Consider the following 22,362-nt stretch of genomic DNA (forward strand, 5'->3'; position numbering starts at 1 on the left):
GCCGCTACGGGTACTATTTGGTTTTCGTACAGCGGATAAGTATGGATGTACAATACTTACATTCCCTAGTGCGGATAGGAGCCACTCTGGGGGCGCGGTTTGGTTTTCGTACAGTGGATAAGTATGGATGTACGATACTCTACATTCCCTAGAGCGGATAGGAGCCGCTCGTGCGGTGGGGGGGAGCGGTGGTGCAGCGGTTAGCGCCACGCTGCACCCAGAACCCAGCGGACCGAGTTCGATTCCCGCTCACGGCCAACACAACGCCGGTGACGTCTAACAGAACCGGTCCTGGGCACCCTCCTAGGTCGACTCAGCCTCAAACGATCGGTGGGCAAACATCGCCAGGGGAGGGGGGTTGAGAGGAGAGACAAAGGCGGTCGTGCGTGGTGCTGATGTCACCCCACGTGTGTGTGTGTGTGTCACAGTGCCGGCCTTTCAAAGCTTTCCTGCTGGGGGATCTTTGTCCTGGTGCCGAATCTTCCACCTCCGGGCGAGAGGTGAGAGGTCGAGGAGAAGGAGGAGGAGGAGGCGGCGTTGAGTCTCTGGCGGAGGCGCACGGAACCCGGCCACTCACCATGACCACCATCAGGACCTTCACTTGCGACGACCTCTTCAAGTTTAACAACGTGTGAGTGAGTGTGTGACTGACTGGGTGAATGAATGAGTTGTCGAGGCATTAGAATGCACGGCAGCAACCGAGAGAGAAGTCGTAGCCAGGACCCCCCCCCACCACCACTTCCATGTCAAAGGCGCCGCTCCATTCGGGCCTTCTTCTCGTCCTTCACGCACCCCGGGACGGCTCGTGGGGGTCGTTGTTGTTGTTATTGTTGTTGTTTTATAATGATACATGTTTGTTTCGATGTACTTCACCACTCGGTGTCGTTTTGGCGGGTCGGTGAAAGTCGCGTTGGGACGTTTGGGAGGAGCATTGAAGTACGGTACAACACGGCAGTGGATTCATTATACAAGTGTTAGATCGCGTAAATTTATAAATGTTGTGTCATATTATTGGTTCTTTCGGTAAAGTCACGTAGAAGGGAAATAATACATTTATTGGTTTATATTTATATTATTTTATTATTTCCCTTCTACGTGACTTTACCGAAAGAACCAATAATGTGAATCCCTGCAGTCACGAAAGCTTTAAATCAAAAATGTTGCGTCGTTAAATTTATATATTTTGTGTCGTTAAATTTACAAATGTGTCGTTAAATTTATAAATGTGTCGTTAAACCCGCCACCACCCGACAGAGACTTAGTAAGGTTTGCTCGGTAAACAGAACGTGTCACTTAGTTACTGGTAACAGCACACCGGCTGTGTGTTGGAGAGCCAAGGCACAACATTAACAAGCTCGAGTTCGACGTTTCGCCAGTAATTAGAACCGGCATAATCAGGCGACGGCCAGATGGTGATCCATTCCAGACACTTATCCAGGCTCAGAGCTGCGTTACTTTCGAGACCTGACGCTTTCTTTCTGCTATAAAGAAGGGCAATTGCACCATTGGAACCTCATTTGCCAGTAAAAATATGATAATTGGTTTTTTACCCTTCATATCATAGTTTTATTGGCAAATGAGGTTTCAATGGTGTAAATGCTTGACCCCGAGCTCTCATACTCTGATGGTGCATTGTCTTTGAGTTGTGCGCCTTTTGGCGTCATCTGGTCCAACACCATGTGAGACTAGGCTCTAAGGAAAGCTGTCTCGGGTGTGGACCAATCAACTTCAAGGACAGTGCATAACATTATCAGAGTTATGTTTTTTGTTTGCATTATGACTGCAGGTATTGTGGTCTATGTAAACATGACTCCTTGTAAAAAAGGTGTCAGTTTTGTTGCCAGATAGAAGGGTAAAAAACCAATTATCAAGGGCAATTTCCCCAAATGTATATGTTTTAATTAAGTTTAACACGTAGACTTTCGCGACCAATATCATCCATAATATAGCTTATTTTGGGTTCGATTGTTAATGTTGTGGATTTGTTCTCCAACACACCGGTGTGCTGTACTAGTAACGAAGTGGCATGTTCAGTTCACGTGGCTGTGTCGGGTGGTGTCGGGTTTAACGACACATTTTGTATTTACGCGATCAGACCCAAAAAAACCTCTACCATGGATATTTGTTATTCTTTTTAAGGCCGCAGTGTTATTGACGAATATGTTTCGTTTACTTTGTGCTTGTGCACCACTGTCAACGCAGCATCGCCACATCATTTTGTACAACCGCGTGTCAGACAGCTTAGCATTTCGATTATTTAGCTGCTATACATTTGCACATGCTGGGCCACTTTGTTCAGCTGTTTGTGGCCATGAAAAAGAAGTTAATACCTCAGTGGGCTTTAGCTGGTAAGACAAATGGTTTAGTCTTATTTGTATATTTTTTCTCACGTGATCTGTTTACCTTTCCTATACTTTGCACTCCCATTGTGTTTGTTGTATTGTTCATTGTTGTAACGTTCTGACCCGCCCCGACTGGACATCTGTGAAAAAGAGCTTTATAGCTCATCGGATTCCACAAGTAGAAATAAATATTCTGATTCTGAATATAACTGCATGTGAAACATTATGTAGGGCAGCGATCGGGAACCTATGGCTCGCGAGCCATATATGGCTCTTCCGGTGACGGCATATGGCTCCCAGACAATTTTGAGTTGAAAAAAATAATAATAAAAAAATACAAATAAAATCAGTTTGGAACTGATTTTAAAATACTTGTGATATCACTTAATAATAGTGTGTAATTTTAAAGTTAACAGAAATTAGTTTTTGAAGATAAAATTTCTCGGGTCACGGGTCCCGTGACCAGAAGACACATTGAATTTATTATACGTTAAAAATACTACATGGCTCTCGATGAAATATATTTAGAAATATTTGGCTTTCAGGGCTTTCCCAGTCAAAAAGGTTCCCGACCCCTGATGTAGGGTTTACTTTAATCGTTTTTAGTAACACTACTAGCTTAATACAATCTGATAAAAAAAAACAATGAAACTTATTATTTTATTGCTTCCCTTCTACGTGACTTTACCGAAAGAACCAAGAAGATGGATCCCTGCAGTCACGAAAGCTTTAAATCGAAAAATTATGCTGAGTACTTCGGAAGGTGAAATTTACATGTGTTTTTTGATATATTTTGTTGTTGCAGAAACTTGGACCCTCTCACAGAAACCGTATCCTTGAACAGCTCAAAACATGTGGTGGCGCATGCTTGCCAGTGCTTTGGATGCAGGAGACGGGGGATGTATGCGTACATTGGTCTACAATAAGTAATATTTAAAAATACTTTTAAAAAACCACGCTTTAATGAAATGTACCCTACTCGTAATGGCAGAACTCCACGACTCCAGGAAGTGGCCCCGAAGCTTGCCATAACGTAAGGGGCCGCGGTGATTTAGAGCCAACGTCAGTTGAGCATGGACAATTAGACCCAAGCCGAAACATAACATATAAAAATGAATGTTTAAAAATACTTTTTTTATAGAATATAGTATTGTCATCAGTATGACATTAGTATACCAAGTTTGCAGTCGATACCACATTGAGTTACAAGATTTGAGGATACGACAACAACAACAGAGCGACTTAAATAAAAGCGTGTAAAATGACAGCCAGTACAGCAAGTCCACTTATGTTAGTACCTCGTATGCCTTGGTTTTATCTGGGTTACTCCGGTTTCTTCCTTCACGCACTCCTTAAAACACCAGTTGGTCTAATATCCCTCTCGATGCAAGAACTTTATGAAAAATAATCTTGAAACTTTTACCATTATGATGACTTCATTTAAAGGGCACTTATGGATGGATGATCTGGGTGTATTAATCACAATACTCTGCATTGTCTGCTTCACAGTGAACGTGAAATCTCCCTTGACATCATTCGTAAAAGTAGGCCATTATCGTGTACCGACGTCAGCGTCCAAGTTTACCAAATTCGAGGATGATTCCGCAAATTACTCGATTGGGATTATGCACACAGCGGCAATCATCGCCACTTTCTGGCAGACCAATGCCCCAGGTCACTCTTTCAAATGAGACCCATCCTGGTCTCTGGAGTGGAGATGAAGCTTGCAATAAGTCTGTTGCTTTGGAGTGTGATTTTCAAAAAAATCTCCCATAATAAAGGGGCCTCCTAAAATCCTCCATTATATGTGGGACACAGTATATGTACCCTTGTTAGTTTGATACACTGTATAAGCATCACACACTTGTTGATTGCTTACTCTGCTTTAGTAGCTGAAAGTAAACTGTTGAAAAATAATAAAGGTGTTTCCTACGAGAGTGGAATCGGTGGTGAGTGTAAGCAGTGGCTGTGGCTGCCGTGTCAAGCCTCTTGGTCGAATCCTTGACACCACGCACAGTATGGGATCCCCTTCTACCTCCAGTACCTGGCTCACTGGCCCGAGTACTTCCTGCTAGCCGAGTCCGCGTCGGGTGACATCATGGGCTACAGTAAGCCTGTTAAAACTGTGGGATAGAGTGTCGCCTCCTCGCATGTGTGGGATTTCTGCGCGTGCTCTGGTTTTCTCCCACGTGTATAAACATTAATTGGCCGATAACACCTTCATATAGAGGACTGCAGAGCTTGGGAAATTGTTTGCGCCGACTTGCTGCCCGGCTGCCTTTTCCACTGTGGCTCCTTGCGCCCCTGAGTCGTTCTCTCTGAGAGTGTGCGAATACTGCGCGGTGCAATTCTGGGCCCCCCCTCTTTACTAACCCGCACTGGCCAGCGTGGCAAGGTCTGGTCAAACAACTCCCAGAAGCCACATGGCATGCGTAGGCCCTGCGTCCACCAGTGGCTAAACAAAGAGGTGTACATTATTCATTATAATTGATTTTTATTTTGGGTTTGCTTTGAGACCCTGTGCGCTTGTACTTGAGAGACTATAGTAATCTGTCATTTTCAAGTATTTTCTGGTTGAGAAATATTAGGGAGTATGATACTGGCATGTACTGACCTACCTTTTTGAAATGGTGGTCACAGGATCATAGTTAATTTGGTTAATTTCGTTTTGTATTTACGAAATGAATGATTGAAGAATAGACCTGAATGTCTCTGAATGATTAAAGGAGTGTCTTTAGATGTGGTTGCATATAGACACTATTGTATATACAATTTTAGTATATAGAGTGATTGATCAATAATGACTAATTTTCTTTCCTTATTGCACACGTGAATGGCTGTGTCAATTATTTGGCTGCGTGATTCTTTGATGCCGAGCTTCAGCGATTTATTGTTCGAGTGGTTGAGTGAGTTGTACAATGGAGTGAGTGATTCTGGTACAATCAAGAGAGGGAGAGAATTGCGTCGTCGAGAGCGATACGATGAAGCGAGTGATCATGCAAGGAATGGAGTGGCTGAGTCCTGTACAATTGCATAAGCGAGTTTTGTACAATAAAGTCAATGAGTGAGTGACATAAGCAAAATAGAATAAGTGAATGGTGCAATCGAGCGAGTGACTGGTGCAATTGAGTGACTTGAGTAGAGTTATTGAGTCTGGCACGTGGCCCCACTTTTGCCCTCAGTCATGGGGAAGGCGGAGGGCTCGGTGTCACGCGAGGAGTGGCACGGACACGTGACGGCACTCTCCGTAGCTCCTGACTTCCGCCGCTTGGGCCTGGCTGCCAAGCTCATGGAGCTGCTGGAGGAGATCTCCGAGAAGTACTGAAACCCATACGCTGCTCTTAAAAAAAAAAGCTGATGACATGCTGCATTTGTAATATGAATAACAGTTCTCTTTATCCAGGAAAACCCTCGCTGTAAGAAGCAGTGTTTTTAGATGAGTATATGCCTAATCTAATGATTCATACTCTTATGTTTTTTCGGTAAAGTCACGTAGGAAAAATAATAATAATAAATGAAAATAACTCAATTAAATCATGACGTTTCGGAAGCAACACAAGCCTCCGTCATCAGGTGTAACTGCTCCAGTAAAATGACTAGCGTGCAGTTACACCTGATGGCGGAGGCTTGTGTTGCTTCCGAAACGTGATTTAATTTAGTTATTTTCATTTATTAATATATATATTTCTTTACCTACGTCACTTTACCGAAATAACCTAAGAGTATGAATCCTTGCAGTCACGAAAGCTTCAAATCTATAACTAATCTAATGAGTTCAAGTGAACCCCCTCTGGTGGAGCGAACAAAACTACAAGACAAAGGCAAGACAAACAATACAAACAAGACTGTTGAAATGAGACGAAATGAAAATTATAGATATATATTTTTAATAAAATTGCAAACTGAGATCATGACAATTCATCGAATCGCTGTGGGAGTGAATAGTTCCATGCCTAATCGTCGTCACAATCACCGTCGTCACCATTTTCGTACTTGTGTGTGCATGACGCAGGAAGGGCTGCTTCTTTGTCGACCTATTCGTCCGGGTGTCCAACCAGGTGGCCGTCAGCATGTACAGGCGTCTGGGCTACAGCGTGTACCGCACCGTGCTCGAGTACTACTCGGCCAGCAACGGGGAGGCGGACGAGGATGCGTACGGTGAATCTCCTCGCACAGCCACCCGCCTTCCCCAAACCCTCGTGCCCGAATACAAGAAAAAAAATTCTGTCGGTTACGTTGACTGATGTGCCAGTTACAACACGCGCGGTGCATTTTTCTGGACACGAACATAAATTAACTTCCCCCCCCCCCATCCACTTGTCGATCTCTCGCACGCAGACATGCGAAAAGCCCTGTCGCGGGACGTCAACAAAAAGTCTGTGGTGCCGCTGCCGCACCCCGTGCGACCCGAGGACATCGAGTAACGAAGGCTGCGGTTCTTGGCGAGCGCTCTCCCCTCCGCTTCTTCACCCCACCCCAAACCCTGTCTTCCCGCCATGAAATCACGATCCACGGTCCTCGTAGTGAAAGCCCGCAGCTCTCTCCATCGGCATGCAGCTGCACCATGAATGCGGCGGTCACGCAATACTTCGGGGCCGCTAAACTCAACCGAAAAGTGACTGGAGGCGAACTAATGAGTACTGCAGAGGCTGGCAAATGAGTACTGCAGAGGCGAGCAGATGAGTACTGCAGAGGCTAGGTTGAGAAACTGAAGAGAACGTTATTAAACACTGTATGGCCACTGTCCATCAGTTGCCACAAATGTAAAGTTTGATGCCAGTGAAAGGTGAAAAAACATTTGTAACAATATTTTGTGGTAAGACTGGGTGTATGTGCTCATGTGGAGATTTATCAGAATCAAGGATAGCTTTCATTCACAGTCCCCGGCTGTGTGCATTTCATAAGAGGGATTCAAATAATTTCTCAAATCAATTGGGTTTTACAATCACAATAGATTATGAAACGTAAAAGCTCGTGCGAGCTGTTGAAAGTAGCAGTACAAGTGGGTATGGCGCATAATGGATAAGTCATGAAGAATGAACAGTTTTATCCGCATTTCAATAGATCTACTTTTTCAGATTTTAAAGTCCATTACAAAAATGTGTTGGTACAACACAATTATCCAGTTCACTTCAAGTTACTTATATTGCAGTTGAAAACTTTCTTCATTGCACGGAGGGTGCATATTGTGCATGTACCTCCGAGCAACACAAACTGGGTGCAGACGTGAACCACCGAAGGCACAACGTATTTTGTGTTGGGTTTATTTAACGATGAGATAATAGCATTCAGCCATAATCCATGATGCAGCCTGTGCGTTAAGCCAAGGCGACACCTTCATTACATGCCGCTTACAAATTGCCATGATGCGATCGGGGAAAAGATCAATGACTGCAAGCTTCAATGAAATACAATTTTCTGCAGGATGCTATTTTTATTTATTCAATATCGTAGATCGACAATGACTTCGTGGCTGAAATCCCAAGAACCGCAGACTTTTGACAAATTAAAATGCCTCGTTTTGTAAATAAACGGGGTGGACCTCCCAAAAAACGTGTGTGCGTGTGCTGTTGTGGTGGCCACCAGTGCTTCAGTAGTTGGCCAATGTCCTGTGAGCCAGACAATCCTTAGCCGTTGTTAAAGTGACAAAATATGAAGTCCTAAAGCATTAGTTTAATTCGGCCTAAAATGACTGTCAAGTGTGGTGGTATGGCCACCATTGGCATGGCAGACACAAATGGGCATCCACAAATATAAGATTTCAAGACATTCCTTCACACTATAGCCTTAAAAGGAAAATATGTAATGGGTGATGTTTAAGGAAACGGCCCTTCTTCATAGCACATTTGATATGTGCTATGAAAAAGGGTCATTGCCAAAAATGGCACTTGTTATATATGTATTTCCTTTTAAGGCAGTGGTTATTGATGAATGTATTGAGCAGTTTATTTGTGCAGCTAATTTTTTAATCGATCCTGCTGGCAGAACAGCTCTGAGCTATGAATTCCCACAGAAAATGTTGGTAAACACCCCCTATTGACGAGATTTTGAATCGTGCTTTACACCCCAATGCTCAAAGCCTGGAAACGATGAGAAAAGTCCATCGTAAGAGAATCATCATGCGGGTTGGAAAACCATAAGTTTCAAGCAACAGTAAAAACACGTATAAAACACAGCCTCTGTGTGTTATGCAAAAACCATCAGCATTTTGTCAAGTGCATTGTGCTCAAGATATAAATGGTGTCCAAAAGGCAGACTTTGCAGCAATGAACATTGGTGACTATTAGTGTGCTGACGAGTCCTGATTTGAATAAATCCGGTCCCACAGTTGTCTATCACTCTCGGTCACATTTTCAATTAATTTTGATGGTGACCTCGGAAAAGAGGACCACAATGCAATTCCTTAGGAAATTCTGATGGTGTATGCATAATGCACAGGGGTGGGGTGTGGGGTTTAAAAAAAATCGTGTTTTAACCACCCCCAAAGCTGACATCAAGCCTGAACCAGAACCCCATTGATGGTCTCAGCCGGTTAAAAACAAGTTCAGCGGCTGCCACCCTCGTCGCTGTTATAGCAGTTGTGGCTGAAAGCAGTGACGGGAGAATGCGAAAGTTCCGCAAGCCACATTTATTGAAAATGTTTTTCAGAGCAACGCGTGTATACGTGAACAAAAAGAGACACTTTATAATTACAAGCCACAGGAAACGACGAAATGAATAAACACGGGCTTTTTTCAGTCAATTGGCAAACACCATCAATCTGTTGGCATTGTAACTCCGAATGGACACAGTGCCACACCTCGGCAAAAGACAAGAGTTCTATTTGAAGTAAACATGAGCTGCAAAATATTTAGCGTTAAGTTTCATACTTTTTAATAATCACACTGCGACGTTCAATATCAAGGTAAGCTTCCTTCTCTAAGTGGACAATTGTCCACCTCAGTGTTAGTATAATTTTTTAACTGGCTGGTGCAATTACATTTTTTTTTTTAAACCAAGGTTTAAATAAATTGCGGAATTTACCATTCAATAGCTCAGTCGTCTCTTAATGCAATAATTAAATCAGCCCTTAGCATGTACATTTTCTTTTCTTAAGATTTAATAAAACCCCTTAAAGATGTAGTCAAACACTGCCTGAAGCTGATGTGTACACAATTCAATAACCCACCACAAGGTCACTCTCACAAATGAGACTCATCCTGGTCTATTGAGTTCTCACCTGGTTCAACAAAATAAACTTGAACCATCAAACACTGACATTCGCATGGACGACAAGACCGATATTTCATGACTCATTCCTTTTAAATACAACAACCTAAAAGGTGCATTTGAAGGTACAGCTATTTAACTGCTTTGCCTTTTTGTTGCTTTGGCCAATCCACAACATCGCTCCCAATCTGCCAAATGTCAAGGAAACCGTGGGTTATTATTAGGAGTAGTGGGCGACACTCAATTTATGGTGAGCTTGTTGTCTTCATCGGTCGGGACAGCTCAGATTTTACTGGGGCTTGACGTTGGCTCAGAAGAAGCGCCTGGACCGGTGGTGTCCCCCTCTGTTGAAGCGCCAGCATCGTCACCCGCAGTGCCCCCCTCTGTTGAAACGCCGACACCTGCACCCACGGTGTCCCCTGTTGTGCCACTCTCCGCCTCAATCCTCGTGTGCTCTGCCTTGACGAGAGCATTCAGCTCATCCTGCAACACACACAATGGCCGCTGAACGTGGGGGGTGTGTGTGTGTGGGGAGCGGCAGTGCAGCGGTTAGCGCGTTGCGCTACGAACCCGGCGATACGAGTTCGATTACCGCTCATGGCCAATACCAGTGACGCTTATCTGAACCGGTCCTGGGCCTGCCCTAGGTCGACTTAGTCTTAAATGAGTATACAGTGTGGTTTGTGTAAACTTCACCACTTGGGAGACAAAGGCGGCCGGACATGGGCCCTGCCGGCCTTCATAGGTGCTCGCTAACAGCACTTGCCCCAAAAGTCTGGTAAGGCTATACGGGGGATCTTTGTCTATGTGCAGCACACTGCATATGCACGCTGGACAACGGCATGGCTGTCGTGTGTACAGACGGTGCAACTTACTGGGGTTCAGGCAACAGACTACGAAGAGGGGAAATTGGACAGGGGACACCATTTCATGCCTTGCAGCAGGGCCCATATTTCAACCACGCTATGCCTCTGATGCTGGGTGTATGTGTGCATACATCCACACAAATCATTGTTAGCGAGCTTTGCCTGCTTTATATCAACTGTAGCATCGCACACTCTGGGGATGTTTTCGTGTGTGTCTGTGCAAATGTGGCACCTTCCAGCCCAGCAACTCCGCAAACTCCAGGCAGCCATCGTCGCACGTGCCCAGCCACGCCACATCCCTAAACACGCACATCAAACAGGACGCAACGGGCACAGGAAACACAATGCGACGGTGGTCGGTGGAGACACAGAAAGGAGAGAGTGGGCGGAACTATGAAGTCAAAACATTTTCCAATGGGCTTAATATCTCGCTGAATATTTTTTAAATTATTGGTAGATTGGAGTAGGCAGGTGATGAGTAGCCACAGCCATAACGAGAGGGTATCCTGGATGTGGAGCGCCGGGTGTAGAAATAATTTCTGGGTTGCCAGGCCCAGACACCTGGCTGTGAGAGGTTTATGGCCTGGCCAGAAGAGCTCACCTGTATGCGTCATCAGAGTCGAAGTCGAAGCCGCTTCCCAGGCCGAGTGCAGCGAGCATGGGGTCGCACTGCCGGGGACATAGAGCGACGCATCCACAGAGTTACCCATACAACCCCGTGTCGAACAATAATGATGACAATAATATCTGACAGCCCCGATGTTAGCCTTAGTTGGAAATCAAACTCAGATCCTCAGGTTCACAGCGTTAACCACTGCGCCACCGCTCCACACGAATAAGCGACTGGTAATGGCTTGTGGCAGTTTGGCTTGGAGGGGCAGATGGGAAATGAACTCGGTGTTGGTGGTGGTGGTTGTGGCGACTGTGATGCAAACCTGTTGTTACATTGTGATCAGCAGTCGGTTGGTGGATCATGCAGACATGAAGTACCATCTATGCTGTAGATAAGGCACAGTATTTCTTTCTAGATTTGAAGCTTTCGTGACTGCAAGGATTCATACTCTTAGGTTTTTCGGTAAAGTCACGTAGGTAAAAATTAAATAGTTTAAATAATAGAAATAATAATAGAAATAAAATAATAAATCACGACGTTTTGGAGGCAACACAGGTGGGACCGTCACAGCTAGATTTACTGTCTCCCACTTGATACAAACCTAAGAGTACACAGTATTTATTATGCGTCAACAGATAAAGTGCTATGCGACTAGCCAAGGATAAGAGAGTACATTAGACACCCAGACGGTAAAACACGCATATGTACCTGTCCACTCTTCTCCAAGTTGATGAGAAGACGGGGCGTGCTGTCTGGAACCCTGCAACGTGACAAGAGTGTCGTTATTTACTCGGCCCCGTTGGCGATGTGGTTCTCATCTTCTTGGTTCTTTCGGTAAAGTCACGTAGAATGGAAATAATAAAATAATAAAAATAAATACTAATCGAATAATTCTCACGACGTTTCGGCCACAACGCAAGCAGCCGTCCTCAGGTGGAGAACAGGTCTGTCGAGAAGACAGAGTCTGAACAGGTCTGTCGAGAAGACAGAGTCTGAACTTCAGACTCTGTCTTCTCGACAGACCTGTTCTCCACCTGAGGACGGCTGCTTGCGTTGTGGCCGAAACGTCGTGAGAATGATTTTATAACGTTTTATTTTTATTATTTTATTATTTCCATTCTACGTGACTTTACCGAAATAACCAAGAAGATGAATCCCTGCAGTCACGAAAGCTTTAAATCGAGATGTGGTTCTCATCGGTCGTATTGCAATCACAAGCTCGTCATCCGTCGAGGACAGCGGTGGGGAACCTTTACCCTCCCAAGGGCCGAAGAGGACTCTCCGATATCTCTGGTGGCCACACATTTAACCAGACGCCTCGGTGACTTCCATCACTGCAAGAAGCCCTGCCACAGCTACAGAAATGACCGACCGCGATAAAATTATAAGCACGGCGTTTTTGCCACACCAAAAGTGTTCCCCTCCAGCAACCGATTAGTGCAGCTAAGATGCTTGCAGTGATGGATAAATGTAATTTGTGGGCCATTTCAAAGGGGTAGTCCTTTATGTGATAATGGGCCGACTATGTGAGCGATGGGATGAAATTAGCACGTGTTTAATCGTTTACATTATCAGAGCATTGAAAATAGCTGTGAGCCTTTCTGCACTGCGGGCTGTAACAATCCCTCTTATGCAGTAGGTGGCACTTGACTGGCGGTAGGCCGTCACAGTCACAGCGAGAGGTATGCTGGATGTGCTTTTGCTGGGTGCGGAAATATTTTCTCAGTCCACAAATCGGACAGACCCTGCTGAAATTAATCCCAGCCAAAAATGAATCGAGTAGCGTTGACGTGTGTGGTGTTGCGCTGGTGTGCGTGCATGCGTGCCTGCTGGTGAGGGAGGCAAATGGCTGTACAACCAAGGATGTGCCCATGATGATCAAGAGATCGCACTTTGGGAAGTCCTAAGGCACACACATACACACACGAGGTCAGAGATCACGCCATCAACACCATCATTGTCATCAAGATCACTGTCATCATCATCATCACCACCACCATTGAGTCAGCAAGAGATGCTTATTGGATCACTATCATTATTTTCTTCACTATGTTACCCTGATAAAAGATAGTTTCATTGTGCTCTCATCATCATCATCATCAGCTATGATCATTCCACTGCTAGATGAAGGCCTCCCCAAGCTGTTACCCTCTCTCATGATCTTGTGAATGTAACAATCAACCTAGCACCTGCACACCAGATGATTCATCACTGCATCTCCATGGCCGGAAATTTAATTCAGGTCGCTGGGTTTCATAGTGCTGAGTACTTGGTCTATCCCGTGCTATTGACACTTGTGATGGTCTTGTGCCATCACTTGGACGCCTTCCCTTGTAGATACTATGATCTTCTGCACCATTTGGTTCCAACTCATCAGCGGTCGTCCTTGTCTCCGGTTTATGATAGTATCGTTTATTAACTTTTTATCTGTTAACCTGGCCTGCATATTTACTTATGTATTTATTGACAAGCCATGAGTGCTGTGACGATGCCGCTGTTCCTCCGTACCGACTGCACGCACGTGAAGAACTTCTCCGGCAATGCCTCCCCGAAGAAAACGATGTCTGCAATGCACACGCAGACCGCAAGTTAGCGACGGCTGCCGGACCGCGGAATTGCCTCCTTATCTGCAAGGATTGCACCCTTAGAAGAAAAAAAAATGCATAAAAATCATGACGTATATATATGGAGCCTCCTGAACATAATTTTAACTTGTACATTTTTTGTTGTTATATTATTTACAGAGCAATTGAAACTGAGAGTATTGACAAAACTGCACACGCTTTGCTCAGCTGATGGGTAAAATATTTTTTAGATGTTCTCTTAAGGGAATGATTTGTCATGCACAGGTATTCATGGTGTGTACGTGTGTGTGTGGGATATGAGTTTTAAAGTGAGCAGTACAACCTGGCTTGACAACCGATTTGCACTTCTCACACCTGGGCACCTTGTCGCTAAAGATCTGCTCTGTATAACGGAGACAAAACACACACAACAAAACCCTTAGGTGGCTGGGTGACTTTGAGGGATTACAACTTTAAATGTCATTGACGCTTAGCCAGCAACGCTGACTTGTTGGGTTCGAATCCAGCTTTCAACTGTTAGAGATGAAGTCCAGATAGTTGATGGTCTCAGCTTGGTCATCAAAAAAAACGTTGGTCGTCAAAGCGAAACAATCTCGCTTAGCAAAAACCAGAAAATTACTCAACTCGGTTTGCATAAAACCAGAGATGTTTTGACTCAAATAAATTTCTGCCGCTTCTTAATGGAAATTCGATGACAGTCGAGCTGAAATGATGTCCCCATCTTCCCTGGTTTACAAACGTGGGAGCTGTGAGCTTTGTGCCGTTGTTCTGGGAGGCACCTTTCATCCAGCTGAGGCAGTACTCGTGTCTGCAGCCCAGGCAGTGCGAGGTGTGGAACGTGCCATGCGCCTCCACGAGCTCGTTATTCTCCAGCCCGGCCACACGCTCCAGAGTGTCGATATTCTACGTTCCACACACGAGGCACCGTGTCTCAAAAGTCCCGTCTGTGCGACACTTTACAATAGGGGTGGGGAACCTACGGCCCCATACCGGATTTCATGCGGTCCGTGGCTGCACGAGGCCTACTGATTCGAAACGGCCCACAAACAATGTTTATCCGTCACTGCAAGTATCTTCGCTGGACCAATAAAGTACTGGGGCCATGTGGCTCAGCGGTAGAGTGAGCGGCTCGCAAACGGAAAGGTTACAAGTTCAAATCCTGATTGCAGTTGACTCAGCTGATCATCCTTCCAGGGTCGATAAAATTGTACCATTTTATGAGAAAGTCCACAGACTCACTCCCCACCATAGCGGTGTGGAATTTACACCATGGCTCAGGGCTGTAAATAAACGAGCATAAACTCAATGCACATTTGAGCAGGAAATCACTTTGAATTGTTGTACTAGGGGGTGAATATTTTCAACCTGGCGGCACTGCGTTTCTTAATTCATTGCATTCAGTCATGCGTCATCTATCCAAGGCGTGGAATTTATAGTGCGATAAAGGTGAGCCCCTAGTATTTTCTGCATTATAATTGCATGACAACATCGGTCGTTTATCCTGCTCTTAGGCAAAAGCACACACCTGCGTATAGCACCGCAGCAAGCACTCTTTGTCCCGCAGCAACCGAATGAAGTAGTGGGAGACTGTCGGCTGCAAGGGAGCACAAGGACACAGTCAGGCAACACGGAGACCCACTTCGCTGCTTCTGTAGCGTCTGCCCCACTGTGTGTGGAGTATGAGCCTTGAGTGAATCATCATTATAATTATAAAGCGCCTTTCGTTGAAAGATCACAAAGCGGGTAAACGCTGCATCGATTCGTTGATCACGTTGATTCACACGATGCACGCATTGCATCACACGTGGTAAGAATCTAAGTTTTTTTTAATTCGTGTTTGTTGTACATATTAGATTATGGCATGCCAACGGCCATGAGAGGAACCACCGTTCTCTGCAATATTAAAAAATATATATTATAGAATCTAATCGTGACTCTGAATCGTGACAATTCATCGAATCGCCGGGGTGGGGTGACTATTTCCACCCTCATTGTTTAGACTTTAGACCGTGCAATTTCACCCCTATTTTCTTACATCAATTATAATAGAACACTGCCTTATAATAGCCAACTGAATGTTTGATACTTTACTGAGTTTGGTTGATGGTAAGGCTGCTGGTGATTGGTAATCCGATTCACCTGGTGGGTCTGTGTGAATGGTGATTCTGTCGGGTACGGTATGTTGCGAGTCTTTTCTAAAATATATATTTACCTTGAACTGACCAGGGTACAGCTCCTTGGCCAGTGCAAAAAACGGCTCTGGATTTTCCTGAAAATTACAAACATCACAAACAGCACATGCATAGAAAATTAAATTTCTTAACAAATATGGAATATGTATAATAAAGACATATAACATTACCTGGTTAGGTGGTGCTGTTATTAGTGCGTGGCTTTCAATTAAAAGGTTAAACACGCGTGCATATGTCCAACTCTATTTGCCAATCCACTGCTGGATGACGGCCTCCACATGCCACGTGGGTCACGGAGGTTATTTGATCATGATTCCCCAAACGGGTCAGTGCCGGCTTGTGAAAATGGGCAGCACAGATCAAGTAAATGTATGTAAGCCTATGGATCTGTATGTACATCTACGGATCACTCTGATCAGAGAAGAGGGACAGAGTAGTAGTACATGGAGAAATAAATCAAAGCAGCCGATCCCATCCAATATAAATAAGTCATTGCAAAGTTGTGAAGAATATTAATTAATATAATAGACAAGCAGACAATATGCCTTCTTCATGTATCTGTCTCACCATGTAACAATTAAAATAAATTCTTATACAACCCATCGGCCTTCTGGGAGTGTATAATTTCACCAGCATTAATTCAATCGTGATTCAAGCAAGCCTGACTGCTGATGAGACACTGATTGTTGAAACCGGTTCAGAATTAGCTCGTACCGAATCAATGCAACTGAATGTAGGTCTGGGTCTCTATGTAAGGCTATGGCTTCAGAAATGATTAAGATGACCATTGTTGTTAGGTGGGGGTGCAAGGTGGGGAGCAGTAGCACCGTGGCTAACGCGCTGATTCCTGCTCACGGCCAAAACCACTGACAATTATCTGAACCAGTCCTGGCCTTCCCTTAGGTCGACTCGGCCTCAAATAAGTACCTGGTGCAATGTGTAAACATCGCCACTGGCGAGACAAAGGTGGCTGGCCATGGTGCTGGCCACCCACCCCCTCGTGTGCCGTGTCGACCTTCGTAGGTGCTCGCTAATAGCCCCTGCCGCAAAACTCTGTCGAGGCTACACGGGGGATCTTTGTGTGTGTGATGGACACACACCCGGAAGTATCCGATGTCGAAGACGGCCTGCGGGTGTGGGAGGTTGTACTTCTGCAGGTTGTCGTAGAGCCCCGTGCCGGGCGAGCGGAAGTCGGGAATCCCGGCCGCTGCACACGTGACCACGCAACCACGCGGCGGTGACTGGGTGCGCGCGTCCTGAGCCCATCGGGCCCCGTTGCTATTATTACACTTGTTTAGCCCGGAGAGCCTCGCTGAGTCTTTAGACTCGGGATCCTCCCTTTTTAGAAGTTCAGTTAATGCTGAGTTTTTGCAGTAGGGACTACGATTGCTGTGCGTTTCACAATTAGGTTAATTTCAAGCATTATTTCAAGTTTGGAACATAACGCCAGCATGCAAATGCCCATTCTTCTTTGAATAGGGCCATGGTATCTTTGAAGTAAACTAAACTATTCTTATTTCACCAGGTAAGGGCCACTGGGCTATATAGCTCTTTTTCAGAAACAACCTGGCCACAAATGATAGCTCAATGATGAGGCTTATCATGTGGAAATTTATAGCAGCCAAATGTATAACAGCCAAATTCTCTAAATACTCTAAACGCATGTTGATTCTACATGTGGAGGGAGAAACCGGTGGATCCGGAAAAAAAATCCAAGCGACCATGAGGGGAACATGCAAACTCCAAATATACAGCAGCAGGCGTCAGGGTCGGGATCGAACCCACGACCTCCTGCATACCAGGCGAGGTAGTTAACATCTCGCCACCGTGGCCAGATTCGAACAGCGAACCTATGCAACAAACCTCTCGGCCCATCTCATCACCCGTAAATAAAATTACGTGAACTCTGGATTATCTGTGAGCAGGGCCATCCATAGGGGGTTGCGGCGCCCGGTGAAAATAACACTGTGTGGGGCCCCCAACGCCTTCAAACTAAACATTTGACACCGTGACATCGAAGTGTGGGGTTCCCGAAAGCGCAGAGCCCGGGGCAGTCGCCCCGACTCGCCGCACCCTAAAGACGGCTTTGTCTGTGGGCCAGTTAGTCGGGTAGTGAATTGTGCTTGTTAAAAAAAAAATATCTTAATGCATGCGCTAGTTTAATTATAATCTTACTCATTGAAGGGGCAGTGACTCAGTGCCCATGTTTCCACAAGCAAGTGAACAGATTGCTTGTCTTCGCACAATTTTATGAAGGTTCATAAAAGATGAGGTTTTATGGATTTAAATATGCTTTGGATTTTGTTTTATTTGGTCCACTCCTCCCCCGCACCCATTACCCCGTATAATTGAGAGTTGACTGTATTTAGCTTCATTGAAACGTAACACTTTTAAAGAGGATCCTGCACTGGGATGTTTAGCCAATGCTACAAATTAGCATTTGTTTTCACATGGGATGGAACTAGAGAATCCAGAGAAAACCCACCGCCACCCTTACGAGGGGGAACACACACTTAAGCTCCACGCGGATGGATTCAATCCATTGATGTCTTGCCATCTCCGGGCCATATCACAACCCAAGCCTATGACACCTGGTATTCTCAGCTAATCTCCCATCCAAACAAGTGAAAAATAATGACCGACAACTTACCGGTAGATATCCCAGCACCCACCATGCATACGATATTTTTGCCTGCAATGAAAACAAAACAAACGTTACGTTATTCTCTTTAACCCGGTGCATTTCCACAGCCATTTGTAAACCAACTGTAATTTTCTGGGTTGGGCTGCATGTGTTCTTCTCTCAAGCTTTGGCCACACACTGCTGCGGGCATCGATCCAACTCCTGAAGATGAGTGCAGTCCTGTGTGGCGAAAACTTCAGACTTTTAATACATGTGAAAAAAGGCAATTCAGTAATCATTAATAATTTAGTAATTGGTATTTAATCTAAATTTATAACCGTGTTGTGAAAACATACTTTTGACTTTTGGTAGGAAAACCATGTTTCTCCTTCTGAAGCGTACAGCTGGGTGCGTGACTGCAAAGGGCAATGTGCTAACCACTGTGCCGCACTATAAAAATAATGGTGGTGCCACTGGCCATGCTGTGCACTGCCTGTGTTGTGCCGGTGCCACGACCTGTGCCGTGCCAGTGCCACTGCCTGTGTTGTGCCGGTGCCACGACCTGTGCCGTGCCAGTGCCACCGCCCGGCTGTGTCGGCGCTACTGCCCGTGCTGTGCCACTGCCACTGCCTGTGGCGGTGTCAGCTTGTGTCTCACATTTCCCGGCAAGGATGTGCTTGGCCACTCCCCCGAGCGTCAGCTCCTCCAGCACGCGCTCGTGCCCACTCGCCGAGCCCAACTCCAGCTTGCGCGCCAGCATCTCCCGCAGCGCGTCCACTGCAACGATAACAATTCACAGCCCTTGGTCGATCCACTGCTGCATGAGGGCCTCTCCCACGCCACGTTTGACACGGGAGTTATTTAACTTGACCGCACTATACCACGTTGGTCGGTGCGGGTTGGTGAAGGCGGGAAGCGAAGATTTAGGTTAAAAAATACAGAACATCGGATTTTGCAGCACTGCCCTCTGCTCCACACCACGTAGCCTCGCAACAGTCGACAACAAACTGATGTGACAGGTCTAACAAGATAGGGCACATTCTGGGTGATTGTATCATAGGTCATTGTATTATATTGGACTCTATATATATGCAGTATATATACTCCATATGAACTATAGTGAGGCGAGAGCCCATGGTAACAGGGCTTAAGGGAGACCTGTGGTGAAAATTGACAGTTTTAAATATTTCCGTGCAGAAAATAAACAGCACAGCTGTAAAAAAAATAAGTGGAGGTTTAATCAGCTGAGGGAGGAAGTGTAATAGCACAGTGGCTATCTCACACTGCTATGAACCCAAGAAACCTGAATTGAATTCCCAGCCATGGTGGCTTACATGAGTGGCAGGTAATATCTGAACCGATCCTCAGCCATTCCTTCACCAATCCGCACTGATCATCGGAATGAAGTATGCAAACCCCCCACCTACCGCCAGAACCGATGTGGTGCGGGGATCCCTTCATCCTGCAGTGGACTGACAAATGGCTGAAGATTTCTATTTAAATGAGCAAGGATTAATTTCAAAAAGCTTTTCCCAAATAAATAAATGCTAAATATTAGCAAAAAACGATCGCTTTGAAAGCTTACACTTATATCTTTCACACAAAGGACATTTTAATGTCTCTGTGCTTTGACATGCTGCCACCCTCCTAAGCCACCGTGCCAACTAAAACAATCAGTCAATGTTATTACATTTGGGGTAATTGCTGTAGTTGCTTGGCAATTGCTTCTGTCGGAGAAATATCATTTCATAGAGTGACATAATAGCGCATATTGAAAGTATGACAGCACACGGAGAGGGTAATCTGACCTGTATCGCGTAATCTCGGCTGCTTAGGTCTTTTCAGCACTAATGTACTATTCTCATTTTAGGCTAAATTGACCCAGGGAGACCCAAACCAAGTTATGCCACCAACTGAAAGGGAAACCCGGGTCACTGGAAAAGCAGAAAGCATGTAGATGACGATGGTGATGATGACATCGACAACGACGATGATTACAGATGATGAGCAGCTGCCATTGTTGTCGTACTTTCCGAGAATCCAGACGCCCCTTCGTCTTCCTCGCTGTCCCAGTCGACATCCTGAAACAATACGGACAATGAGTCACGTGACACCTCAAGTCACCATACGTCCATACTGCAGAAGCTGAAGGCTGCGATTACAACCGCGGCAACATCAGGGAACTCGGATTTAAAGCCTTCGTGACTGCAGGGATTCATATTCTTTGTTCTTTTGGTAAAATCACGTAGAAGGGAAATAATAAAATAATAAAAATATAAAACAATAAAAATTCTCACGACGTTTCGACTGCAACACAAGCAATCATCATCAGGTGTGAAATCCACAGCAATAAAATTAGAAAAAAGCGTGCCGGTGTTTTTTTTTTTATTTTTGAAAAAAGCATGCTGGTGTTTTTTTTCAAATTTTCTTGCTGTGGATTTCACACCTGATGATGATTGCTTGTGTTGGAGTCGAAACGTCGTGAGAATTTGTATTGTTTCATATTTTTATTATTTTATTATTTCCCTTCTACGTGACTATACCGAAAGAACCAAGAATATCAGGGAACTCATCGCCGATGGCCATTGCCGGCAATAGTGACAACACTCTTCTTCTGTGGAACATTTAATTGCTCAAATCTGGGCTTGCAATGCCAACACAAATTCATTCCTCTGTCTATGAGAGCCACGTGTTTGTGCAGGGGTGTCATGTTGTGTTTGGTGATGATGTTGAAACCGGCAGTTGCATGCAGGGCAATGTAAATAAAAAAAACCTGCTGGTGATGAGCCCTGTCTGACTTGCGTGCAGAAGGGTGCGTGGGTGATTTTTTTTCTGCAATAGAAAAACACAAAATAACAGATTTGTCAGTACATATGCATTACAAGATTCACAATTTATAATCAAAAAGGGGCGCCAGTGATCTCTATCTGCGGGCCAAAGCCAGAGGTGTAAATTGCACATTATTATGATGCCAGGGTCAAGAGTAAGAAAACCACCAGGTGACGACAGACATCTGTGACAAATCCGAGGTCCTGTCCCTGAGAGATCAAGTCACTTCCACATGGGCTCTCCACAACGTTCAACTCCCATGCCTTCTGCTTGATGAAAGCGTTATTTAATTCCATTCCCCCCATAATGAACTTGTGAAATTTCATCGATCTTCTCCGGGTCCTCTCTCCCACGCGATATTTTACAACGACCCTGCCATATCTGCTTTGACACCGAGGTCACTTCGTGACGAGTCTCCATCCGCCCACGCAGCAGTTGAGTTCATCTCCCTCAGACGTTTGCCAATTGCTGCCATGGGACGTGCATTTTGTTTGGCTTTAGATTTCAGTGGTCGCAGTTGAACACATCAAAGTATGACACAGAACAGAAGCGTTGACACCGACCGAATCACGTTCATCTGCCCGAGCCGGAGGTGGCAATTCCACCTTGCTATGACGGCGAGCGGAGGGGTAAGTACCGTATCATCTAAACAACGAATTAATCCAAGTGCAGTACAGCGACACATTCATACTCACGCTGCACTGCAAAGAATAAGGCAAATGGACACCACACGCACGCACATGCAAATGTAAGGGGGCGGGTTGGGGGCGATGATAACAATACAATAGTAAATAGAACTACAGCATACATTTAAATGGCACCATCAGGAAGCGATGCCGCTGTATTTAATGACAGAACGCCCATGACACTGCTGCTGTACCGTCTGACATCTCGCGTTGTCTTGACACGGCGATTATCCAACGAGGTTCGACTTTGAGTCAGCCAAATCGTCCCCCGTTAAAACGGAGCAAGCGTCTGAAGCCCTTTCAAGTTAAACAAAAGGCCGAGAAAACCCCCCCCCCAACGACGACAACAAGCAGCGATGTGATGCGCGCCCCCCTCTTGTCTTTCGCTCCGTGGCCGGTTTCAGAATTCGGTAGACG

The 22,362-nt window shown here is 45.2% G+C and overlaps 2 protein-coding genes across 3 annotated transcripts; one reads left to right on the forward strand and one right to left on the reverse strand.

Annotated features, from left to right (window-relative positions):
- The first annotated feature begins 165 nt into the window (after window positions 1-165).
- NAA20 (N-alpha-acetyltransferase 20, NatB catalytic subunit) lies at window positions 166-7,894 on the forward strand. Its single transcript, XM_061549922.1, has 7 exons — window positions 166-330; window positions 429-631; window positions 3,148-3,172; window positions 4,360-4,450; window positions 5,525-5,660; window positions 6,355-6,500; window positions 6,681-7,894. The coding sequence occupies exons 2-7, from the start codon at window positions 579-581 to the stop codon at window positions 6,764-6,766; spliced, it is 537 nt and encodes a 178-aa protein (XP_061405906.1). The 5' UTR covers window positions 166-330; window positions 429-578; the 3' UTR covers window positions 6,767-7,894.
- A 1,057-nt stretch (window positions 7,895-8,951) lies between these two features.
- SIRT2 (sirtuin 2) lies at window positions 8,952-22,362 on the reverse strand. 2 transcript variants are annotated; one of them, XM_061549920.1, is made up of 16 exons: window positions 22,140-22,362; window positions 21,204-21,262; window positions 20,460-20,511; window positions 19,088-19,207; window positions 18,458-18,499; window positions 16,908-17,014; window positions 15,828-15,884; window positions 15,141-15,209; window positions 14,395-14,518; window positions 13,938-13,997; window positions 13,539-13,594; window positions 12,857-12,933; window positions 11,739-11,790; window positions 11,019-11,086; window positions 10,650-10,716; window positions 8,952-10,034 (listed from the first exon to the last, which is right to left on the reverse strand). In XM_061549920.1, the coding sequence occupies exons 1-16, from the start codon at window positions 22,147-22,149 to the stop codon at window positions 9,834-9,836; spliced, it is 1,221 nt and encodes a 406-aa protein (XP_061405904.1). In that variant the 5' UTR covers window positions 22,150-22,362; the 3' UTR covers window positions 8,952-9,833. The 2 variants fall into 2 exon arrangements, with proteins under 2 accessions (XP_061405904.1, XP_061405905.1); XM_061549921.1 differs by having other exon boundaries at window positions 22,068-22,362.

The sequence above is a fragment of the Lethenteron reissneri genome, chromosome 11 (assembly GCF_015708825.2).
Source record: "Lethenteron reissneri isolate LAM-NWPU_2019-01 chromosome 11, ASM1570882v1, whole genome shotgun sequence".
Lineage (NCBI taxonomy): Eukaryota > Metazoa > Chordata > Hyperoartia > Petromyzontiformes > Petromyzontidae > Lethenteron > Lethenteron reissneri.

Coding starts and splice junctions, on each gene's coding strand:
- NAA20 (XM_061549922.1), top strand. CDS start 579: ATGACCACCATCAGGACCTTCACTTGCGACGACCTCTTCAAGTTTAAC. Junction 632..3,147: donor CTCTTCAAGTTTAACAACGT/GTGAGTGAGTGT, acceptor TTGTTGTTGCAG/AAACTTGGACCCTCTCACAG. Junction 5,661..6,354: donor CTGGAGGAGATCTCCGAGAA/GTACTGAAACCC, acceptor TGCATGACGCAG/GAAGGGCTGCTTCTTTGTCG.
- SIRT2 (XM_061549920.1), bottom strand. Junction 20,512..21,203: donor ACAGGGCTCATCACCAGCAG/GTTTTTTTTATT, acceptor GTATTGTTTCAG/GATGTCGACTGGGACAGCGA. Junction 11,791..12,856: donor TTTGCCTCCCTCACCAGCAG/GCACGCATGCAC, acceptor GTCACGTTGCAG/GGTTCCAGACAGCACGCCCC.